Below are 20,188 nucleotides of genomic sequence, written 5' to 3'. Positions count from 1 at the left end.
AGCGGGAGGGAGAACGGGGTAGAATGCCTGTGCTGTGGATCGTTGCCGGGGTCTTCCCTGGGGAAGGGGCCTAACCGGGTAGACAGCACACGGTTTGGACGGACGTGCAGTTTGCTGGGCCGGTCATACTGTCATTTGCATCATGAAGTCGTTGCTCTCTTAGCAGATAGCGGAAGGTCAAACTATTATTTTTTGGTTCTAGATTTAGATTTCAGACCAGATGAGGAAGATTATATACATATCTTGTTCAGGGTGAGGTGCTTCTTCTATGAAGTGAACATAAATTGGTATAAATTTTATCGTGTTGGGAGAATCAATGGGAGATTTTGTGCACTTGGGTCTTAGAATAGATGATCTATTTTGCATTTGTAAAGAACGCTTTTATTAGCTGCCTGTTACAATGTTCGAGTATAGATGAAATGTCTGCAAAACGTTGGTGGGGCATGAACCGTGCTGTTAAAGATAAGCCAGAGCCTGAAGCTGCATCACCACCTGTCTGAGCATTGTTGAGGCAGCTCTGAAGAAAACGGGTCACGTGTGTCGCATCCTGCTTTAGGAAGCCGCCGTTACTTCTTACCCGTGAAGCTGTGCTCTAACCCCACGTGTGGTCCTATTCCAGACACCAGAGGCTGTACTCCCTGCTGGACAGGCTTCGTCTTGCTACCGCACCGGGCTCCCGTGGCCCTTCTCCTCCAGTCACGTCCCACCCGCTGGACGGGGATGGGCCCCTGGCACTGGAGACAGTCATTCCAGACAAAGTAGGTGTCTGGCCCGTGTGTGTGTGTGTGTGTGTGTGACACACAGGGCCCGGGCACTCCGTGCTCCCGTGAGCCTTTGGCAAATCCAGAGGGTGCAGCGGGGCGGCTCAGGCAGCGGGGTGTCCTGAAACGTGGCGTGGCTCCCGAGGGCTCTCTGCCCGTCCTGCTTCTTGCTGGCAGTGGGCGGGGTCCCATCACTGACAGGATGCCTGAGGTCCAGCCCAGGTCATCAGCAGGAAGTGTGGGGTGAGAGAGGAAACGCTGATTTGGGACGCTTCTGGCGTCAAGCAGAGGGGCATCGGCACAGTTAGCAAGTGGGAGGCAGGGGAGGAGTGGCCGTGGCCCGCGTAGCCCGAAGTGCCTGCCCCCCTGGCCTGTCTCCCTCTCCTTAAACCTGCCGACCTGCGTGCTGAGCTCACCGTCCCAAGGACCCTGGTCCTTGCCGTCACCCTTAGTACTCAAACTGCAGAGCCGGGGGCCATTTGGGGCCTCGGCAGATCCTTGGTACTCTGTTTTCTGGAGGGAGGTCAGCGTAGATGTGAACTTGGATTTTGAAAACTCGTAGCCCAGACACAGAGTGGCAAAGTTCAGGCCTCTACACTCAGATTCGATTTGTTCGGAGCCTCTGCTGCACTGGCCTTGGAGAGGAAGGAGCGAGGCAGACACCCCAGTAGAAGGTGATCAGAGCATTCCCAGGCGAGGGGTGGACAGTGGGTGAGGGCACAGGGAGGAGGGCCTGCTGGCCCCACACTTGAGCTGTTAGGAGGGCACTGGAATGTTCACCGGGTAAGGGAGGAGAGGCTGTCCAGTAGGTAACGGCAAGTCCAAAGACAGCCTTGTAGCAGTTCCCGTGGAAAAGGCCTGTGGTTTGGTGAGCAGCCGCACGGCCACCTAGAATCCGGTTTTACTGAAGCTGCATTCATGGTCCATCTGGGACCCCCTGTCCTTTGGTCTGGGGCCACAGGATGTGAGGGGCAGTGATCACAGAAACAGCGCATGTTCAATAGAGTTGAAGCCCCTGCCCAACTGCATGGCGTTATCCTTTTTCTTCTTCCCAGGACTGGTACCTACGTCTAGTCAAATCCCAGTGCTGGACTAGGTCAGATTCTGCGCTGCTGGAAGGGGCAGAACTGGTGAATCGGATTCCTCCCAGTGACATGAGCACGTTCATGATGAACTCGGTACGGTGGAGAGCAGCAGGACGCCAGCAGGATGCTGGACTGGCTTCATTGTCACGCGACTGACTTAGGACGTGTGTCACTCACTCTTCTGCCTTAATGGCAGAGACTCTGATCCAGACAGGATGGAGCATGGGAGTCTCTGGTCTAGGTGGGACGGGACATGGAGAGACTAACCCATTCCGGGGAGAAATTAGGGAGACATAAATCCAGACGGGGCAGGACGAGGCGAGACTCTAACCCAGACGGGGCATGACGAGGGGAGGCTCTAACCCGGGGGTGGGGGGCGCAGGACAAGGAGAGACTCTGACCCAGACGGGCAGGACACTGTTTCAGCCACATTAGAATCCAAAAGGAAGTAAATTGTGTTTAATTCAACTTCTCATGCACTTGAAGGAAATAGGTTCTCTTAGATTATTGTCTGTTGCCATTGCATATTCTCATAGTCATGAGGAAAGGTATTGAAATGGTATAGTACATGATTTAACTGACTCTCATGGCATTCCGGAAATTGATCTTCTGTAAGGCCCCTCCCCTTACGTTATGTAGTGAGGTCCTCTTGCCCCCACTACTTATAGTGAGGGCCTTGTACCTCTCCTACATACAGTGAGGTCCCTCCATTACTTGTAGTCAGGCATTCCCCAGCCCCTCACTAGATGTCACGAGGTCCCCGTCCCCACCCTTGATGTCGTGTAGGCATGCAGGCAGAGCCGACCCAGGAGGCCCTTGCAAAGCATCCGAGTCCCCGTCCCAGCTCTTGGGCAGGTCCTGTGAGGAGTGGAGCCCTCCCCTTCTGTACCATCCACAGCCTTTGCTTCCTTCCCAGACTTCCTGGGACAAGCAACTGACTAAACCTAGGTGTTTCGGTGCTGCCTCAACATGTACCAGATGGGAATGCAGAGCAGCAGGGGCCTGGGGGGCCGGCAGGGCGGCTGCGTGCAGGGTGGGGGGCCTGGGGGGCCGGCAGGGCAGCTGCGTGGAGGGTGGGGGGCAGCAAAGGATGGGCTGGGTGAGGAGGAAGAGACTCAGGGTAGAGGCCACACAGCAGTCTTTGACTAAGTGCTGATTTTTCATTAGTCTGACAGTAGGTGCTACGTTGAAAAAACAGAATTGGCTCCAATCAATTGGCCGAAATCATTTTAAGCTCCATTCAGTGAAAGCTGATTTGCTGAATAAATTTGATGATCTATTTATTGAATTTTCCAATTCAGTAATTGGACTTTTAATAGCTTTAAAGGTTCTAGCTGTAGCAGAAATTTCAATTTTGGTCACTGATGATGACCTAGCTTTTCTGAATGTTACCTAAAATAAGATGAATATTCTGCCTGAAAATTGGCCCCTAAGATCCTTAAATGGTTTTTAAAAATTGGCAAAACAGTACAAATTGATACTTGGTCATAAGAAATGCTATTTTTCAACCACCATCATGGCTGTTTTGACTTATTTCACCTGCTTTTGAACATACCTTTTTCAAACTTGGTGAATGTGTGGTGTTTCACTGGATTTCTTGGGTGCCTTGTCAGCTTCGTTTTGTATTTTTATCAATTAAAAATTATATGTGTTAAATTTTTTATTTCAAACAAATCTGAAGGTATAAATGATGTAAAATATTTGTTTAATAATAAAGTACCCCAAAGAGATCAGAAATAAACTTCACCGAGCATATGGTACTTATTACGAAAGTAGACTACTCTTTAAGATATTTTTTATGGGGCGCTCGAGGGTGTTCTCTCAGAAATGTTCGCATCGTCCTTTCTTCTGTTTTTCTTGCCTGCTTGAAAGTGTGTAGTTGTTGTTACTGAACCTTTAACGTCCTGATTCAGGAATTCAACTTAAGCCTGTTGGCGCCGTGCCTGGGCCTTGGCGTGCGCGAAGTCTCCGGAGGCCAGAGGAGTCCACTTTTCGAAGCAGCTCGCCTGGCGACTCTGGACCGTGTGACCGGCCTGGTGCAGCAGCTCCCTGCCGCCCACCACGTTTTCCAGCCGTTCCTGCCCACAGAGCCCACCACCTACTGGAACAAGTTGAATGATCTGTTTGGTAGTTAAAATAGAAACTTCTTTTGTTTCTTAAACATGCTGCAGAGCCAGTACTGTGCTTTGCACTGAGTCAAGATACGGTAAATACCGTTGATCTAATAAACTGAGAGCACGCACAGAGGTGACTTGAGAAACAGTGCTGGGACCCCTAGCTCTGGGTGTCTCGGCATGTTTGCCGATCCTTGGCCCAGCCCTGGAGGGGCGCTGAGACAGGCTCTGAGGAAGGTGCTTCCCGAGTCACGCGTGGAGTTAGGTGTGGGTGCGGATGTGCTTCTGAGCTGCGGGTGCCTGCAGATTCTCGGAGAACGGCCTCACTGCCGTTCACGAGCCTCTGCTGGAGTTGCGCTCACCCCCAATCTTGTGTTTTAGGGGATGCTGTGTTGTATCGCTCCTTGACCACTCTGGCCCGGGCTCTGGCCCAGTACCTGCTGGTATTCTCCAAACTGCCCGGCCACTTGCACCTTCCTCCTGAGAAGGAGAGGGACACGGTGAAGTTTGTGGTCATGACCCTCGAGGTAAGAGGCAGCCGGGGAAGTCATTGTTTCCGTGCTGAGGGACTGTCACTAGAGAAGTCGGGAAGGCAGTTTTGTCTATAACCTGGGAGCTGTGCCGTCAGGCAGGCTCCCCCTTCTCACAGAGACACTAACTACAGGTGGTGAAGCATCACACCTGTCACCTGCTTAGAGCACGTTCACATCCCCCGATCGTGCTGCTTTCTCACAGGTGCCTTGGGAGATTGACAACACGGTGCTTCCTGTCCCTACCTTAGAGCCGGCCCTGGAGAGCTGGGCCTGGGACCTGGACTTCCGCCCACAGCTGTCTCCCCCTGCGTGTCTGGGGCGAGGGCGCAGGTCATAGAGGAGGGTCTGGTGGGGAGAAGCAAGGGTCACTGGAGAGATGGGCAGAAACCTGTCAGGGATCTCCCAAACAGTGTTGGAAGTGACGTGCTTGTGTGTAGACCTCTTTGCTTGATTCTTTTTTTTTTTTTCTTTGTTTTTTTTTTTTTTTTTCTTTTTCTTTACTTAATTCTAAAATGCCTCTCATTTCACGACAGATAGCCACTAAATTTATTTTTCTAGGGAAAAGGAAGCACCACTGATGTAGTGTGGACCCTAATTTAGATAATCAAAGAAAAATAGTCTGGGAAAATTATTATGCTTTAAATTGAGAAATAAACCTGGACATTTCAGCCACGGGGAATTAAACACTCTGTGTTGGCACTTACAGTCACCCCTAAAATGTGTACATGATGAGGGTGTGTTACCTTTCCATACAATTTCTGGAAAACAGTCTAGCCTACATCCGTGCAGCCGGAGGCCTGAGCTGTGTCTCTCAGCCGAAGCAGGACACGGCTGACCCAGCGTCATCTCCGCCTGCCGCTCACAGCAGGGAGAGAGAGAGGTGTCAGGAAGGCACCGTGCGGTCGTTCGTGAAGGGGTGAGCAAGCACCCGCTTAGAGGCAGGCTGAGTCACATGGCTGCTGATCCCTGTCCTCTGGTCTCAGGGTGGCGAGCAGGCCGACAGGCAGTACGTCTCAGTGCAGAGTGATCGCTGGCCACCGCAGTCCTGTGCCTGCTGCATACGGGGCGAAATGCTTCCACGCGTCCACTCATTCAGGCCTTACTGCAGTTCTGGGACATGGGCTCTGTTATTCCCATTTTGCAGGCGAGGAGGGCAAAGGCTTAGAGAAGTTGGGTGGCTCGCCCGGGTTTACCCATTAGGAGGTAGCCAGTAGACATTTGAACCCAAGCCTGGCCATGTCCAAGACCCATGCTCTCAGATTCAGCCTCTGACTACGACACGGGCAAGGCCTGCCTGTGCCCTGGGAGCCCCGAGTAAGAAGACCTTGGCCTGGAGGCCATGTAGCCAGCAAAAGATTTCTTTCTTTCTTTTTTGAGTTTTTTGGGTTTTTTTGTTTTTAACATTTATTCATTTTTGAGAGACAGAGAGAGACACAGCACGAGTGGGGGAGGGGGACACTGAGAAAGGGAGACTCAGAATCCCAAGCAGGCTCCAGGCTCTGAGCTGTCAGCACAGAGCCTGATGTGTCAGCACAGAGCTTGAACCCACGAACCGTGAGATCATGACCTGAACTGGAGTCGGACACTTAACCGACTGAGCCACCCAGGCGCCCTGGCCAGGGAAGGATTTCTAGAGAAGCCTACAGAGATGACGGAAAGAGGAGCAGCGAGATCAGGGTGGCCATTTCGGCAGAGGAGAGCCCCAGGCACTTTTGGAGCAGGTGGTCAGGCACGAATGTAAGGGACTGGGCGACGGGGGCCCATTCCTCTGGAAGGGTGTCACGACCTGCTAGCCTCTGGCGCTTTGGACAGTTCTCTGAGAGCTGGGGGTCGTTTGCTCCCTGACAGCCCGGAGACAGGAAGGAAGCAGGTCTGAGCCGTCCGTAACACTGACCCTCCCCTCTAGGCCCTGTCGTGGCATTTGATCCATGAGCAGATCCCGCTGAGTCTGGACCTTCAGGCGGGCCTGGACTGCTGTTGCCTGGCCCTGCAGCTGCCCAGCGTCTGGAGCGCACTCTCCTCCCCAGAGATGGTGACCCACGCCTGTTCTCTCATCCATTGTGTCCGCTTCATCCTGGAAGCCAGTGAGTCTGTGGCCACAAGGGCTTTCTCTCCTTTCTCACTTGAACCAGTCATCAGCTCTGCAGATCGAGTCGCAGACATTTATTTGGTACCACCTGTTTACCAGGTGCTAAGCAAGGAATTGGGGGTGAATTGGTGAATAAAATATGAGCCTTGTGTTAATCTCCAGTGTCTTGGATTCTGCACTAGAATTAAACTGGAATTTGCTTTTGTAGTCATTTTGTTTAGATTTTAGAGTTCCAAGTTTCATAAAAAAAATATTTCCAATTTTATGTCCCTTTGATCTCTGGTCCTAGCTGACTGTTTCATGCTTTTAGTCCCAGATGACCATAAGATTTAATAAGATTACATTAGAAAGATTGTTTTCTGTTATAGTCAAAATGCTTGTTTCTATAATGCATTGTAATACTAATATATTATAAAATAAAAGTGACTTATTCTTTTCAAGGAACAGTGTCCTTAACAAGGGTCATTACCCAGAGTTTCTTAAAAATTGGACATTATAGTTTACATGTTAGAGGGTGTTTTGAAGTTTCATTGTTTAAATTGTTTTCATCTGTGCATTTGTAGTCAACTTGAAAACAAAGATCTAGGGAGCAATTTTTCAAAGCCAGACTTCTTGGGGATTGCAGTGATGCTCTTAGCAGTAATGAATCACGAGCTGTCTGATAAAAACCTTCAGGGCGAGAGGTGGCAGACTTAGAAATCTCCACGTAGAAGTCGAGTCCTGAGCGTTGTAGGCTAGCCCAGAGGCTAATAATACCCAAGGCTGGTACTGTCGAAAATCTAGGCCTCGTTTGACTTAGTCTCTCACCTTGAGATGTTGTAAAACTATGCAAATGTGACATCTTGAATAAAAAGAAAGAGTAAAGTTTGTTCTCTTGTGATTTTAGTTGTGGTGCAGCCTGGGGACCAGCTTCTTAGTCCAGACCGAAGGATGAACACCCCAAAGGCTGCCAGAGAGGACGAAGTAGATTCAAACACACAAAGTAAGTCTCAAGACCCACTTTTTTTCTTACCCTGTTTCTTTGGGGTCTTGAAATTCATGAATAAAAGAGACTTTTAAAATGGTAAGTGTGGACTCTTAAAACGTTACTTAGTTTAGCTGCACTCTTTTGCTTCTCTCTAGTTACTTATCTCTGGAGCGTAGTTTGAGGCTTCACCTCGCGTGTGCTCTTTCCCCTGCTGGCATGCTGGCTCTGTCCATCTGGCCTCCTTGGTCCCCCAGACTCAGCTGGGGCGTCACCCCCCAGGGAAGCCCTCCGGGGTCCCCACAGCCCCTCCTCCCCACCTAGCGCTTCCGTCCTCTGCAGGGCCTCCTGCTCTGGTCTCTCACCTAGACTCTGAGCTCCCTCAGGGCAGGGGCTCTGTTCCCTCTCTGTGTTCTCGCCTTTGTAAACGCTCGACAGATGTTCCCTGAGTAACGAATGGGTAAGTGGAATTGCTGAGAAGCTCGAAGTTAGTGGAAATACCCACGTGAATGATAGGTGACCGGAGTGTCTATTTCAGCCGTGTGTTGTGGTGGAATTTTAAATGAAATTTACTGCTCTTCCTACAAAAAACATGTCCACATCCCATTTATTTACAGCTTTTCTAGATTTAAACGGGACCGTTCTCATCTCTTAATTCGTCTCTCACTCTTTAAAATGTGGTGAGACAGACTGGGAGGAAAGCTCTGGGCTGAGCGACTGCTTGTCGCTGGGGGGACCTCCACGCTCCTGGGGCTGGGCCGGCTCTTCACCCAGAGGCTGTGACTGGAATGCGGGCCTGCAGCCCCTGCACAGAGATGGGAAGCAGACGCCCCGGCTGCTGGTTCTTGTCTGCCCCTTTCGTGGAACACTCTCCCTTGGAGTACGAGAGTCTTAGCCATATTCTGGCGGCTTAAGAAACCTGTTTTTTTCAGAGGGGCACCTGGGTGGCCCAAGTGAGTTAAGCGCCCGACTTCGGCTCGGGTCATGATCCTGCGGTTCGTGGGTTCGTGCCCCGCGTCGGGCTCTGTGCTGACAGCTGGGAGCCTGGAGCCTACTTCGGATTCTGGGTCTCCCTCTCTCTCTCTCTGCCCCTCCCCACTGCTCACGCTCCGTCTCTCTCTCTTGCTCTCGCTCAAAGAAAAATATACATTAAGGAAAAAAACCTTATGTACTTCAGAGCAAGTACATAAATGCTTTCTTATTGCCAGCTTTTGTGCAGTCCCAGGTAATGACGGCATTTTCCTGTCGTTAGCTTTGAGCATGCTGGTTTTCTAGTTACCTGTTCAAGGCTTTGTAATTGTCTAACCATCCAGAAACAACGGTGTTTCAGTACACAGCCAAGCTCTTCTCCAAGTGCTGACCTCAAAGCTCTACAGTTCTGTCAGCTGTCTGGGATTTCATGATTTCCTGTTGATAATGGGAGGGGTCTGCAGACACTCACTTCCCTGCTCAGCCGCTTCCTAGCTGAGTGACCTTGACCGGTTATTATCCAGTGCTTCCGCGGCGAGGGTACGGATGACACTACCCTCGGGGTTGGTGTGAGGATGAAATGAGTTAACCCATGTTAACAGCACCCAGAATAAGCGCCAGTCTTGTTATAAGTGCTCAGCAAATGGCACCACACTTTTCATCACCACGTGAATTTCCATTCCTCAAAATACTTCAGGCACTTCAGGGGGTCGAGTCAGAGCACACAGGCCCGTGGGCTGGAGCATGCTTAGTTTGTGGCGATTGTGCCCGTTCTCCATGGCCCTGTTTAGGCCGCTTACACTCGTCCTGGCCAGAGGAAGAATGACAGGATGATGCCTCTTAAGGGGCTGCTGGTCAGGGACGCCCAGCTGGCTCAGTCAGTAGAGCGTGCGACTCTTGATCTCGGGTTAGTGAGTTTGAGCCCCGTGTTGGGCATAGAGTTTATTTACTTTTTTAAAAAAGTATTACTAAAGACAGCTTTGTCTCTCTTAGCTTGGCACTTGACTCCATAATCCATAAGCCCAGTAAGAATCCCTTCTTCTCCATATGAGGAAGTTGCTTAGCCTTTCCAGCCTCAAAACCATGGGTTATGTTCACGGACAGCCCCAAACATTCATCAACTCAGCAGATGATTTGTTGGCACATACTCTGTGCCAGACTCAAAGTGAACGAGAAACTGCCTGCCCTCGAGGTGCCGTGGTCCTTACCTCAGGCCGTGGGGTCTGCCTCAGCATTCTGCCTTGGGGGTTCTAGGGTGGGACTTGGCATCCCATCAGAATACCCCCCACCAGCCCGGGAGAAGCCCTGATGTTGTGCATCATGATTTACATCATGGTTCCTTGCACGCCAGCTGGGAGAGGAGTGCAAGCACCGGGGAGGGGCGGCTCCCCCGGATGTCAGCCGGCCGACACGGCCGCGTAAGTGCAGGGTGGGCAGGCGGGCTGGGACCGGGAGCAGGAGACAGGTTCAAGACGACGGTCCTGGCAGTCGTGTGCAGGCATGCACGTTTAGATAGATTTGAAGAAGGTAACACCTGTAGACCTTCAGCGAGCGACTGGAGGCCTAGCAGGCTCTGCGTCTGTGGCTTGAGCAGCTGGCTGTAGGGTCGTGCCTTGTGCGGTGGGGGGGCGGGAGAGTCAGGAGTGGAGGTGTGGGTTTGGGATGTGTTTTGACAGAACAGCCCTCTGAACCACGGTGTTTGTTTAGACCCGGCCTATATTACCGCAGCCTGTGGGATGGTGGCAGAAATGGTGGAGGCTTTGCCGTCGGTGTTGGCCTTGGGCCATAAGAGGAATAGCAGCACCCCAGCGTTTCTCACGTCGGTGCTCAGGAACATCATCATCAGCCTGGCTCGCTTACCCCTCGTCAACAGCTACACGCGCGTACCCCCCCTGGTGAGTCTGGTCACTCCTTGGCGGAAAACCGAAGTTAACGAGATGCGTGGGCAAGCCCCTGGCTGGGGGCCCCTGGGGGGCGAGAGCAGACGTGGACCCCTCAGGTGCTTCCTCTGTGGTACAGAGCCTTTCGTGGCGTGCGCTCAAGGCGCCTATCTGATTTCCTTGGGCGTGGTGTCCAGCGGTCGGTAGCAGAAATGCTGGGTTTTCCAAAATGGGGTGAGGCATGACTTCGAGCAGTAAGACTTCATCTCCCGCCAGTCGGTACTTCATGTTGGATGTGATTGGCAGGGAACTAGACTCCTTTGTTTCACGGTAGACCAGAAGTGCTACCCCTCGGGTACTTCCCTTTAAAAGCAGTCACCGTCCGGTGTTACTCAGCTGTTTCGGCACGGCCGCTTTTGGGTCTCCTCACGCCACGTTGTCCTCAGGATCAGTTTCGAGTCGGTTTTAACAGGGACTCTGTCCCGTGGAATAGGAAGGACTTAGCGTGAGCAGTCGAGGGTTGGTGGTGGCCACATGGCCTCTCCCTGGGGAAGCTGCCTTGGCCCTCACAGCCTGCCCAGATAAGGAGTTGGGTGACGGGGTGAACATGGCAGGTCAAGGTGAGCCGGGAGGACCGAGAGGAAAGGTGCTTTCTCGGCAGAGGAAAGGTCTCTGCCCAGAAGGAGCTTGTGCCAGTGGGGCACGGCCTAGTGCGTGTGTGTGCGAGAGAGGGATTCTGGGTACGCTGCACCGAGGGAGCACGCAGAGGGAAGGGGAGCCGGCCCCCCCCGGCGGCCTGTGGTCTGCGCGCAGGACGTTACCGTAGGTCTTGAGACAGCTGCACGTCTGGAGAGGAACGGGGGACACTGTGGGAGGCGCAGTCCCAGAGGTCACTGCGTCTGGAGTAGAAGCCACAGTGTGCCGGCACGGATTCCGTGCTGTAGGGGGGCTCTTCGGGCAGGGCCCTGAACCCGCAGGGAGTGGTGGTGAGGAGGGTGCAGCGAGCAACTTAGCGAGACGGGGGAGAGAGACCCGGCGTCTTCCCGAGGTGAACACGAGGCACCAGAGCCGTCAAGGGCTGGCTGTGTCTCTGAGGCCCCCACGGGTGGGCCTGAGGAATCCGGAGCTGAGCCCTCGGCCTGGGCGCCCCAAGTCCTCTTCGGCTTTGCCGGAGCGGTCAGCTCAGCTGGCGGGGGGCTCGGCCGCTCCCGCTGCCAGGACTGCCTCAGGTCAACCTCGGGCCCACCTTCCGTTCGCGGAGTTTAGAAGTGCGAATGGCATGGCTGCCTGCGGCTGCTCGCCGGTGAACGTTCTACGTGCAGCCTAATAACTTCTTTGTCTCACACACCAGCTCTGGGGGGGAGGGGGCCCCTGCCCGCATGTGATGATGACCCGGGCACTGCCAACTCGGGCCCTCTGGAACCTGACTTCCCGAGCTGCCAGCCTGGGGAGCCGTGGGGTGGCAGCTGTTAGGGGGAAGGGGCTGGGTCAGGTTGGGGAGCAGGCAGGTTGGGGAAGGGGCGGTCAGAGCGGATAAGGGGCACACGACGGGGAAGGAGATCCTCAGACAAAGCACGGGAGCTGTTTTCCCAGGAAGGCGGTGCGCTCGCTTTCGGGAATGTGTGCACACGCGGTCAGGGGGCCGCTGGCCTCTGGAGGGAGACCGTGCTTAGAGAGATTGTACTTCATGGTGTCCTCGCAGCATGGCTGTCCTGACTTGACTGGGGTCCCTTTCTTTTTCATCTTTCAGGTTTGGAAACTTGGATGGTCACCCAAACCGGGAGGGGATTTTGGTACAGCGTTTCCTGAGATCCCAGTGGAGTTCCTCCAGGAGAAGGAGGTCTTTAAAGAGTTCATCTATCGCATCAACACTCTAGGTAGTCCGGATTTCTCTTTCAGAAACGGTAGACGTCAAGGCGCGTTCTTGCCCGTTTCTTCTCGGTTATTCCATAAGGAGCTGGGGCGGGATGTGATCGTGTGTGAATAGTGCATCCTGCAGTGTGTATAAAACTGTCACGATGAAAAATTCTTGCCAGGTTGGTGTGGTATTGGGTGTGGCGGGCGGGGGGCGGGGGGAAGGTTAAACGCCAAGTTTTCATACACCAGGCTTGTTTGGAGTCAGGACCGGTGCCTGGTGATAGATGATGTGCGGCCCAGTTCGGTCTGTGCCCCGCGCTGCTGTCCTGCCTGGCGGGGGCGGTTTTATCTCCCGTGTGCTCTTGTGTGGTCACTGATGCCCTTCTCTCCGGTGCAGGGCGAGCAGGCGGGGCGGGGTGGAGCCAGCACGGCCGAGCAGGGGGAAGGTAGACTGCGTTGTGTCAGACAGCACGGGACTCTGGGTGAAGGGGGCAGGTCACCTCCACCTCCGGGACCCCTGGCTTTGTCATCCACGGTGTCACGACGGATTCAGAAACTAAGAGAGACACTCGTAGAAACTCAGTAAATCGTATCAGTACTTTCCCGGTCAGGGTTCCTGCCCGCTTTCTGCAGCACGGTGCAAGTTACGTTTTTGTCCCCATTGTGCGGCTCGACGTGTGGTCTGGTAGGAGGGTCGTAATTGGTAGATCTGGAGTGTTTGTCTTTTGAGGCGGGTGTGGACATCTGCCTGCACGATGGGCCCGCCCTTTGTCTCCGGCTTCTGCGCACTTTGTGCTGCTTCTGATCCCAGAAGGTTCAGGCAGCCGACACCCTCTCGCCTCTACTTTGGTTTTAGTGAAGCAGACAGTTCGTGACCCTGTCCAGAGTGAAACCCAGCGGTGACCCAAGACCAGAGCCTTGGGAAGCTCGGTTTCTTTCCTCTCCTTGGAGGTGGTTACCAGGCAGCCTCCTGGCCACCCTGTGTGACATCCGTTCCTTTTCTCAGGCATCTTCGTGCCCGAATTGTCACTCAGACCCCAGACAGCTCCACGGTCTCTTCCTGATGTGGCCTTTGCTCATGCCTTTTTTTGTGTGCTTCCTGTTCCTTTCCCGTAAATCGATGGCGTAGGCCTCTGTATCTCCAGCAGCCTCACCAGGTCAGGCTGTCTGCCTCCGCTGCCCCTCTGAGTCACTCCGTCTCCCTCCGTATCCACTTCTACCAAGGGGATCCTGGAGGTTGATGCTCTGGTTTTCCTGCCCTCAGCACCCCCTCCCCGTCACTTGTGGCCCTACCACCAGTGGCACAGCCACCCCCACCTGGCGGGTCACGAGCGGGAACAGGCAGCGCTCGGCTCTCGGACACGAGCACTCCTCACGCGCTCCGTGAGGGCCGCCGGTGGCGATGCTGCTTGTGGGCGGCCCGCCAGATGCGGCGCCCCAGCAACGTTCCATCCTTTTTTAATCTGCCGCTCTTCTGAGATGGGGTCAGAGCAACCACTGCTTCTACGTTTTTAGTTTGAGCAGCTTTATTGAGATGGAATCCCAGAGTACGCACTTCACCCACTCCCAGCGTGCGGTCGGCGGTCTGCTGTTCGTACGGGGTTACGCAGCCCGTGGCCCAGGGCGCTGGTCTGACTTTGTGGAAGACTTGTCAGCCCTCTGTAAGCAGGGCAGAAGCAGTTCTGAATCCGACCAGGGTAGCCCGCTGGGACGTCCCCACATGGCCACAGCGGAGGGCCGAGAGGGTGCCTGGGCCGAAGTCCTCCAGTGCCGCTTGCTCGCGTGGCCTCAGACGTGTGCCTCCGTGTCCTCGCTGGTGGCGTGGAGCTGGCAGTGTGGCGGCATTTTGGAATTGGCGTGTGCGGCAAGGGGGCTGCTGTACCTGGTGCCCCAGGGCAGCGTCTGGGGAGCGGGTAACCCTCCGTCTCACGCGACGTTTACATTCCTAGGGTGGACCAGCCGCACCCAGTTTGAGGAAACGTGGGCCACCCTCCTCGGTGTCCTGGTGACTCAGCCCCTCGTGATGGAGCAGGAGGAGAGCCCGCCGGAAGTAAGGCCGCGTGCAGGCCCGTGCGTCCACTGGTTGGCACACGGGCAGTTACAACAGCTGACGGATTGTTTGTGGTGGCCTAAAGAAGGGCTGCACGCTCGTTTTCTTGGTCTTGTCTGTAGAAGACTAGCCAGTTCATACTAGACTGGTGTTGCACAACAGGAGCAACCCCCCCCCCCCCCCGAAGTCTGAGTGGCCTGGGTTCCCAGTGGGTGGAGTACAGTTCATCGTAGTGCATTACATGTGAAGGGTCAGTAAGGTTACACCCTTTCTTGAAAATATTTGTGAGTTCTGTTTATCAGTATTCAGGTGCAGTGTGGAGGTTGAATCAAATGAAAAGGCCCGTTATAAAGACCACGTACGCATGTGTACCTGCGTCATTTGCAGAGATTTATCAAGCGTCTTGGAATGTCAGGGGACCTTATGTTACTATAATGTTAGCAAAAGCCATGTTCTGATAAGGCAAAGCCTGAGATATTGAAAGTCACGGGATAGAAGTCCCTAATTCTGCTAGAAGGTGTGGTACAAACTTGTAGAAATGAATGTTCAAAGAGTAGACATATGTCAGAAATCCAGATTGTCTTTTTTTTTTTTTTTTTTAACATTTATTTATTTTTGAGAGACAGAGCACGAGCTGGGGAGGGGCAGAGAGAGGGAGGGAGACCCAGAATCCGAAGCAGGCTCCAGGCCCTGAGCTGTCAGCACAGAGCCCAGTGCGGGGCTCGAGCTCATGAACCGTGAGATCGTGACCTGAGCTGAAGTCTGCCGCTTAACCGACTGAGCCACCCAGGTGCCACCAGATTGTCTTTAAATTCATGTGTAGAATTAACAGGTTGTCATATGCAAAGTCCCTAAAATTAGTGAGGAAATTTCAGGGCAATTTCTTAAAAAGTAATTTGTGTTTGGAGATTTGTATCCGTAAGAGACCTTGTTTTGAAAGGTGGACATTTGCCCATTAGATTCGTTTCAAGTCACAGGTGCGTGTGGGCTGCGGCATCGGGGAGGTGTGTGCCCCCTAGCGCTCGGGGCTCTTCCCCGCAAGGCCACGTGGCCTGAGAACCATGGCCTCCGGGCTCTGTGGGCAGGTGGGTGTCTGGCCGCTCGTGACTTGGTAAAGCGTGGACTCTCCTTCTAGGAAGACACGGAGAGGACCCAGATCAACGTCCTGGCCGTGCAGGCCATCACCTCGCTGGTGCTGAGTGCGATGACTGTGCCCGTGGCCGGCAACCCGGCCGTGAGCTGCCTGGAGCAGCAGCCCCGGAACAAGCCCCTGAAAGCTCTCGACACCAGGTGAGGCCAGCGAGGCGCAGAGTGAGCGGCACCTCCTCCCCGGGCCCTTGCCCTTGCCCTTGTTGCCAGAATTACAAACACGACACTTGGGCGTGTTGCTTGCTGCGAGAGGTGCGAATCCAGAGGTGATCTGGTGACCCGCGGCAGTGAGGCCTGCGTGTTCAGGACGGACCCCGGCAGAGCGAGGGCTAGCCCAGGGCACGTGGACAGGAATCGCCTCAAAGGAAGTGCCATTTGCGGCGCTGTAGCGGCGCCTGTGTTTCCTTTAGGCAAAGCTGGAGGAAGCCCCGAGGTTTTTGGCTTTTGAGGTTTCGATGGAAGGAAAATACCGTTTTTAACCTTTGTTCTGAACTTCAGGTTTGGGAGGAAGCTGAGCATTATCAGAGGAATTGTGGAGCAAGAGATCCAAGCGATGGTTTCGAAGAGAGAGAATGTCGCCACCCATCACTTGTACCAAGCGTGGGACCCCGTCCCTTCTCTCTCTCCAGCTACTACAGGTACCTGTGGGAGGACAGGCCATTCGTCCCCGGGCCGGGATGAGAATGTGCCCGAAATACTAAAGAGGGGGCTGCGATACTAAATGTGCTGCCCTAATTCATGACCACGAGTGTTGCTCAGGACCAGGGAATTTTATCAGCCTTGCGGAGCTCGAGTCTGGTACTGAACCGGAGTCGTGTCTCTCCCCAGTCAGGCCATTGGAAGCAGAACTGGTCACTTACGTGAAAAATCAGAGTCCATCAGTGATCCCCGTGAACCTCCAGCTTCTTGGGAGAGAGCACCGTGGCAAGGGCAGGCCGCACCCTCCGAGGGCCCGGCCCCTTGGGGCCGGGCGCCCCTGAGCCCGAGCTCTCCATCCCCGGCTGCCGTCCCCTCCCCCAGCGCTGCGCCCGCTTTGTCTGCACCGCAGGCCGTGTGCCTGCCCCTGAAGTGGGCGCTCGAGTTTGTCACCCTGGCTTACAAGACGAGAATTTTGTGTGCACACGTTTTCTGTTGAAAAATGATATTTTAGCGCAGCGTTTTTGTGATCCCCTAGTTAGTTTATTTTAGGAATTGTTAGATCCTGCGATTTTAGGCACCTTAAACGCTTTACCCAGAAAATGTTCTGTGTAGAAGTGTACTTACCGGGGCATTGAATTAAAGTCAGGATTGTGAACTTGGGTGGCCATAGATCCAGTGAGGGTCATGCCCACCGGGAGAAAGAAGTGGCCTCACCCGGTGTCACAGGAAGCAGGAGAGAGTAGGTGCCAGGAGGAGTGCCAGCGCTCCAGGAGCCCTGAGCAGAGCACGTGCTTCCAGGGCAAGGGGCCCAGGAAGCCTCTTGGAAGACGGCGTGTTGATGCTCGATCTGGCAAAGGGTTAACTAGGGGTTAGCCAGGGGCAGGGGTCGTTTGTTCTGGGGTGTGGAGGGTGTAAAAGACTGATTGTGGAAAAGATGGGTCGGTTGAGTAGGGGCTTCTGCCCGCACCCCACTCTGGTGGGCACAGCTGGACAGCCTGGGCACCAAAGCAGGGTCCTGGGAATTGTTGCCCACTGACGTGGTCAGGCCCCCAGAGCAGAGCGCCCGCCTGCTGGGCCGTCGCCCCATCTGCAGCTGCTAACTGGTTTTTGCAGCTCAGGCCCCAGCCAGTTCCCCTGCAGAGTCCTAAGCTGGTTTGTTCCAGAGAAAAAGTGATCATTCACTATTGCCCCGCTGGCTCTCCCAGCTTAATGGGCTATAAAATGGCAGAGAAGACCCCAGAGACCCTCCGGGCTCTACAGAGCTGTGCCATCCTGCCAGCGTGTCTGGGCAGGCGCTGCCGGGCCGACGCCACGCAGGGCAGCAGTCACGGTGTTCTCGCCCGCAGGTGCCCTCATCGGCCACGACAAGCTTCTGCTGCAGATCAACCCTGAGCGGGAGCTGGGGAACATGAGCTACAAGCTCGGCCAGGTCAGTCACACCCACGTGGCCGGTCACGTCCCCCAACTCTCCTCGCCGTCCCTTGTCAGCCTTGGATTCGGGCCATTTAGTACATCCAGAGGAAAAGGTTACTTGTGGTTTTTAAATACAAAGAGCATTTTTCTTTTATCTGTTCCTATATGCTCTACTCCGAGGAGGATTTAAAGGGTCTCGTGCACGTACTGGTGTAAGCGTGTGCAAAGGTAGCGAGATGGTGTGAGTTCGACTTAGGTCCGGGGCGTCACACAGGCGAGAGCGGCACGCGTGGGGCGAACACAGAGAGGGGCCCGTGCTCTGATGGGCCACCAGTTTCGCCACGAGTGTCCCAGCTGCCAGCTCAGAGGGAAGTGTGGTCCCATAGTGCAGTGTGGCGGATGGGCTGGCTCTGGGCCCCAGGTGACGGCTTACTGGGTGGGTCACCTTGAAGTATACTCGGTTTTCCCGTCAGAAAAACAGGACAGTCACGCATATGCCAGTGACGTTGGAGGAGCTGGGGAACAGGGACGTGGCCCCTGGAGCTGTGAGGGGGTGTGTGCTGGGCGGAAGGACTCGGTGTGGCAGCCTCGTGGCTGCTCTGTCCCCGCCGTGTCCTCTCAAACCTCACTGGGTTACTTAGCAGGTATGCGGGGCTGTTTTCTTGTTAGCTGTTGTCGCGGAGGACACTGGTCAGAGCAGGGTTTGGAAATACCGGTCTGTCCCGAGGGCAGCCCCGTCCCTTCGGGGCACAGGCTTGCAGCAGAGACCCCAGGCCTGCTCTGTCCCACCCTTTCCTGCCCACGCACGTTCCTCTATGATCAAGGAGTCACAGGCAGGCCGTCCGAGCTCTGTCCCTGCAGAGAAGCTTCTGTCCCTGAGACAAGTCGAGGTGATGGAGCTCAGTGTCATTTCTACGGGAGTGTTTCTGAGGAGCAGGCTATGAGTGAGCAACGTTGGCTCTTGGGGTGGCGCCTGGCCTTATTCTGGTACGCTGACGTTTGCCCGGCTGGGTCCTTTCTTCGGCACCTGTGTTCACGTCTAGCCGCCGAGAATTGAGCGTAGTGCGTTCACCTGGGGCTGAGCCCTGAACCCACCCTGCCCTGCTAACAGGCCGGTTGGCTCCCGAATCCCTCCATGCTGAGCCGTCACTGGCTGTTGGGGAATGAGGGGAGCAGGGGGCACCCTCTCTCAGAGCTTAGAGATTGCTTGAGGCCTTGCAGCCCCTAGTCCGTCTATGGTGGCCACCTCCAGCCTGCCCTCCTGTTGCCAGTCCCCCACGGCGGGTGGGGTCGGAAGGGGAGATGGCTGTCCGTGCAGAGTGGGAATTGGGGCCGGTGTCCCGGATGGTGGTGGGAATGCAGCACACGCTCGCTGGCAGTGTGGATGCCATGCCACGTGCCGGAGGGCCCCCTCGTGAACAGAGCAGACGTGGGAGCACGCTGCCCTGCCGGGGGGGGGGGGGGGGGGGGAGGGGCACCCCCCCGGCGGACAGATCGACTCCCGTTCCCAGCACTGCTGCCGCCATCCCCAGAACAAGCACGGGAAGGGCACGGGGGTCTGCAGCTCAGGGGACCGACACCCGTGCCCTGACCACTGAGCCCTGTGTCCTTGTCTCCTGAAGGTGTCCATTCACTCCGTGTGGCTGGGGAACAGCATCACGCCCCTGAGAGAGGAAGAGTGGGAGGAGGAGGAGGAGGAGGAGGCCGACGTCCCCACGTCTGCATCACCACCCACATCGCCGGTCAACTCCAGGTTTCTTATCTGCCGTTCATTTCAAGCGATTTGAAATTTCCCATCAGTCATTTGATGTGATTGGGGCACCCCTTGAAACAGGCCTTTCATCTTGCGTACTCTGCAGGAAGCACCGGGCTGGAGTCGATATCCATTCCTGTTCCCAGTTTTTGCTTGAATTGTATAGTCGCTGGATCCTGCCGTCAGGGTCAGCCAGAAGGACCCCCATCATCCTGATCAGCGAAGTGGTCCGATCTGTAAGTCTGCCTCCCCCGTTGCCCCTGCACACGCGCACGGGGCTCGTGACGGCACACACGCAGGCACGGGTGTTCGCACGTACACGCCAGTACGGACACTGCAGGCTCACGCAGAGTTCGCGGTCTCTGGGAACCCGGGAAGGAGCTCTCGGGGTTTCACAGATGCAGGGTGATCCCGTAGCAGCTCTCCAGCCGGTGGAGCGGCCGTTTCCGAGTTTCCAGTCCGTGGCCCATCGATGCCCTTTTCGGTACAGTGGAAGTAGTGCAGGAGCGTCCCATCGTACCACGGCTCTCAAGGCCACGTTACGTAGCCACGTTTGTCTCCACAAGGGTCTGTTTCTTAAACGTCGGGTTTGTCAGAAGAGAGTTGTGCAGACAGTGCCACCACCACACCCCCTTTGAGAGGCTCTGCTGTGGAGCCGTCGTCAACTGCGGACCAAGGCTGCCGCACGCGCGGGGACCCCAGAGAGTGGGTCACACCCGTCAGTGTTTACGGTACCGGAAGTGAAATCTGTGGGGTTTGCACACGGCTCCTCGTGAGACGCCGCGTCAGCATTTTTACCATCGTCTGGCGAGAAGCAAGCAGGAGTCTGAAGCTGAAGACCCTGGGTCCCTGTTTCCTGCCCACTGACCAGCTACCGCCCACCATCTGCGCGGTCTCTGCGGCACGGGCTTCCCTCACCTAGGCCTTGGTGG

At 55.0% G+C, this 20,188-nt stretch overlaps 1 protein-coding gene across 1 annotated transcript in view; it reads left to right on the top strand.

Moving 5' to 3' along the window:
• HTT (huntingtin) overlaps positions 1-20,188 on the top strand; it is a 149,154-nt gene that overhangs the window by 116,621 nt on the left and 12,345 nt on the right. Inside the window, exons 46-59 of the mRNA XM_042985075.1 lie at positions 620-758; positions 1,817-1,939; positions 3,760-3,973; positions 4,342-4,487; positions 6,400-6,577; positions 7,469-7,564; positions 10,223-10,410; positions 12,146-12,272; positions 14,202-14,302; positions 15,438-15,592; positions 15,950-16,089; positions 17,437-17,519; positions 19,126-19,256; positions 19,363-19,492. Coding sequence (XP_042841009.1) covers positions 620-758; positions 1,817-1,939; positions 3,760-3,973; positions 4,342-4,487; positions 6,400-6,577; positions 7,469-7,564; positions 10,223-10,410; positions 12,146-12,272; positions 14,202-14,302; positions 15,438-15,592; positions 15,950-16,089; positions 17,437-17,519; positions 19,126-19,256; positions 19,363-19,492 — 1,951 coding nt within the window. The remainder of the gene's footprint in view (positions 1-619; positions 759-1,816; positions 1,940-3,759; positions 3,974-4,341; positions 4,488-6,399; positions 6,578-7,468; positions 7,565-10,222; positions 10,411-12,145; positions 12,273-14,201; positions 14,303-15,437; positions 15,593-15,949; positions 16,090-17,436; positions 17,520-19,125; positions 19,257-19,362; positions 19,493-20,188) is intronic.

This window comes from Panthera tigris, chromosome B1 (assembly GCF_018350195.1).
Source record: "Panthera tigris isolate Pti1 chromosome B1, P.tigris_Pti1_mat1.1, whole genome shotgun sequence".
Classification (NCBI taxonomy): domain Eukaryota; kingdom Metazoa; phylum Chordata; class Mammalia; order Carnivora; family Felidae; genus Panthera; species Panthera tigris.
The sequence above is the reverse complement of the archived record's forward strand: the minus strand, read 5'-3'. Positions and strand labels throughout refer to the sequence as shown.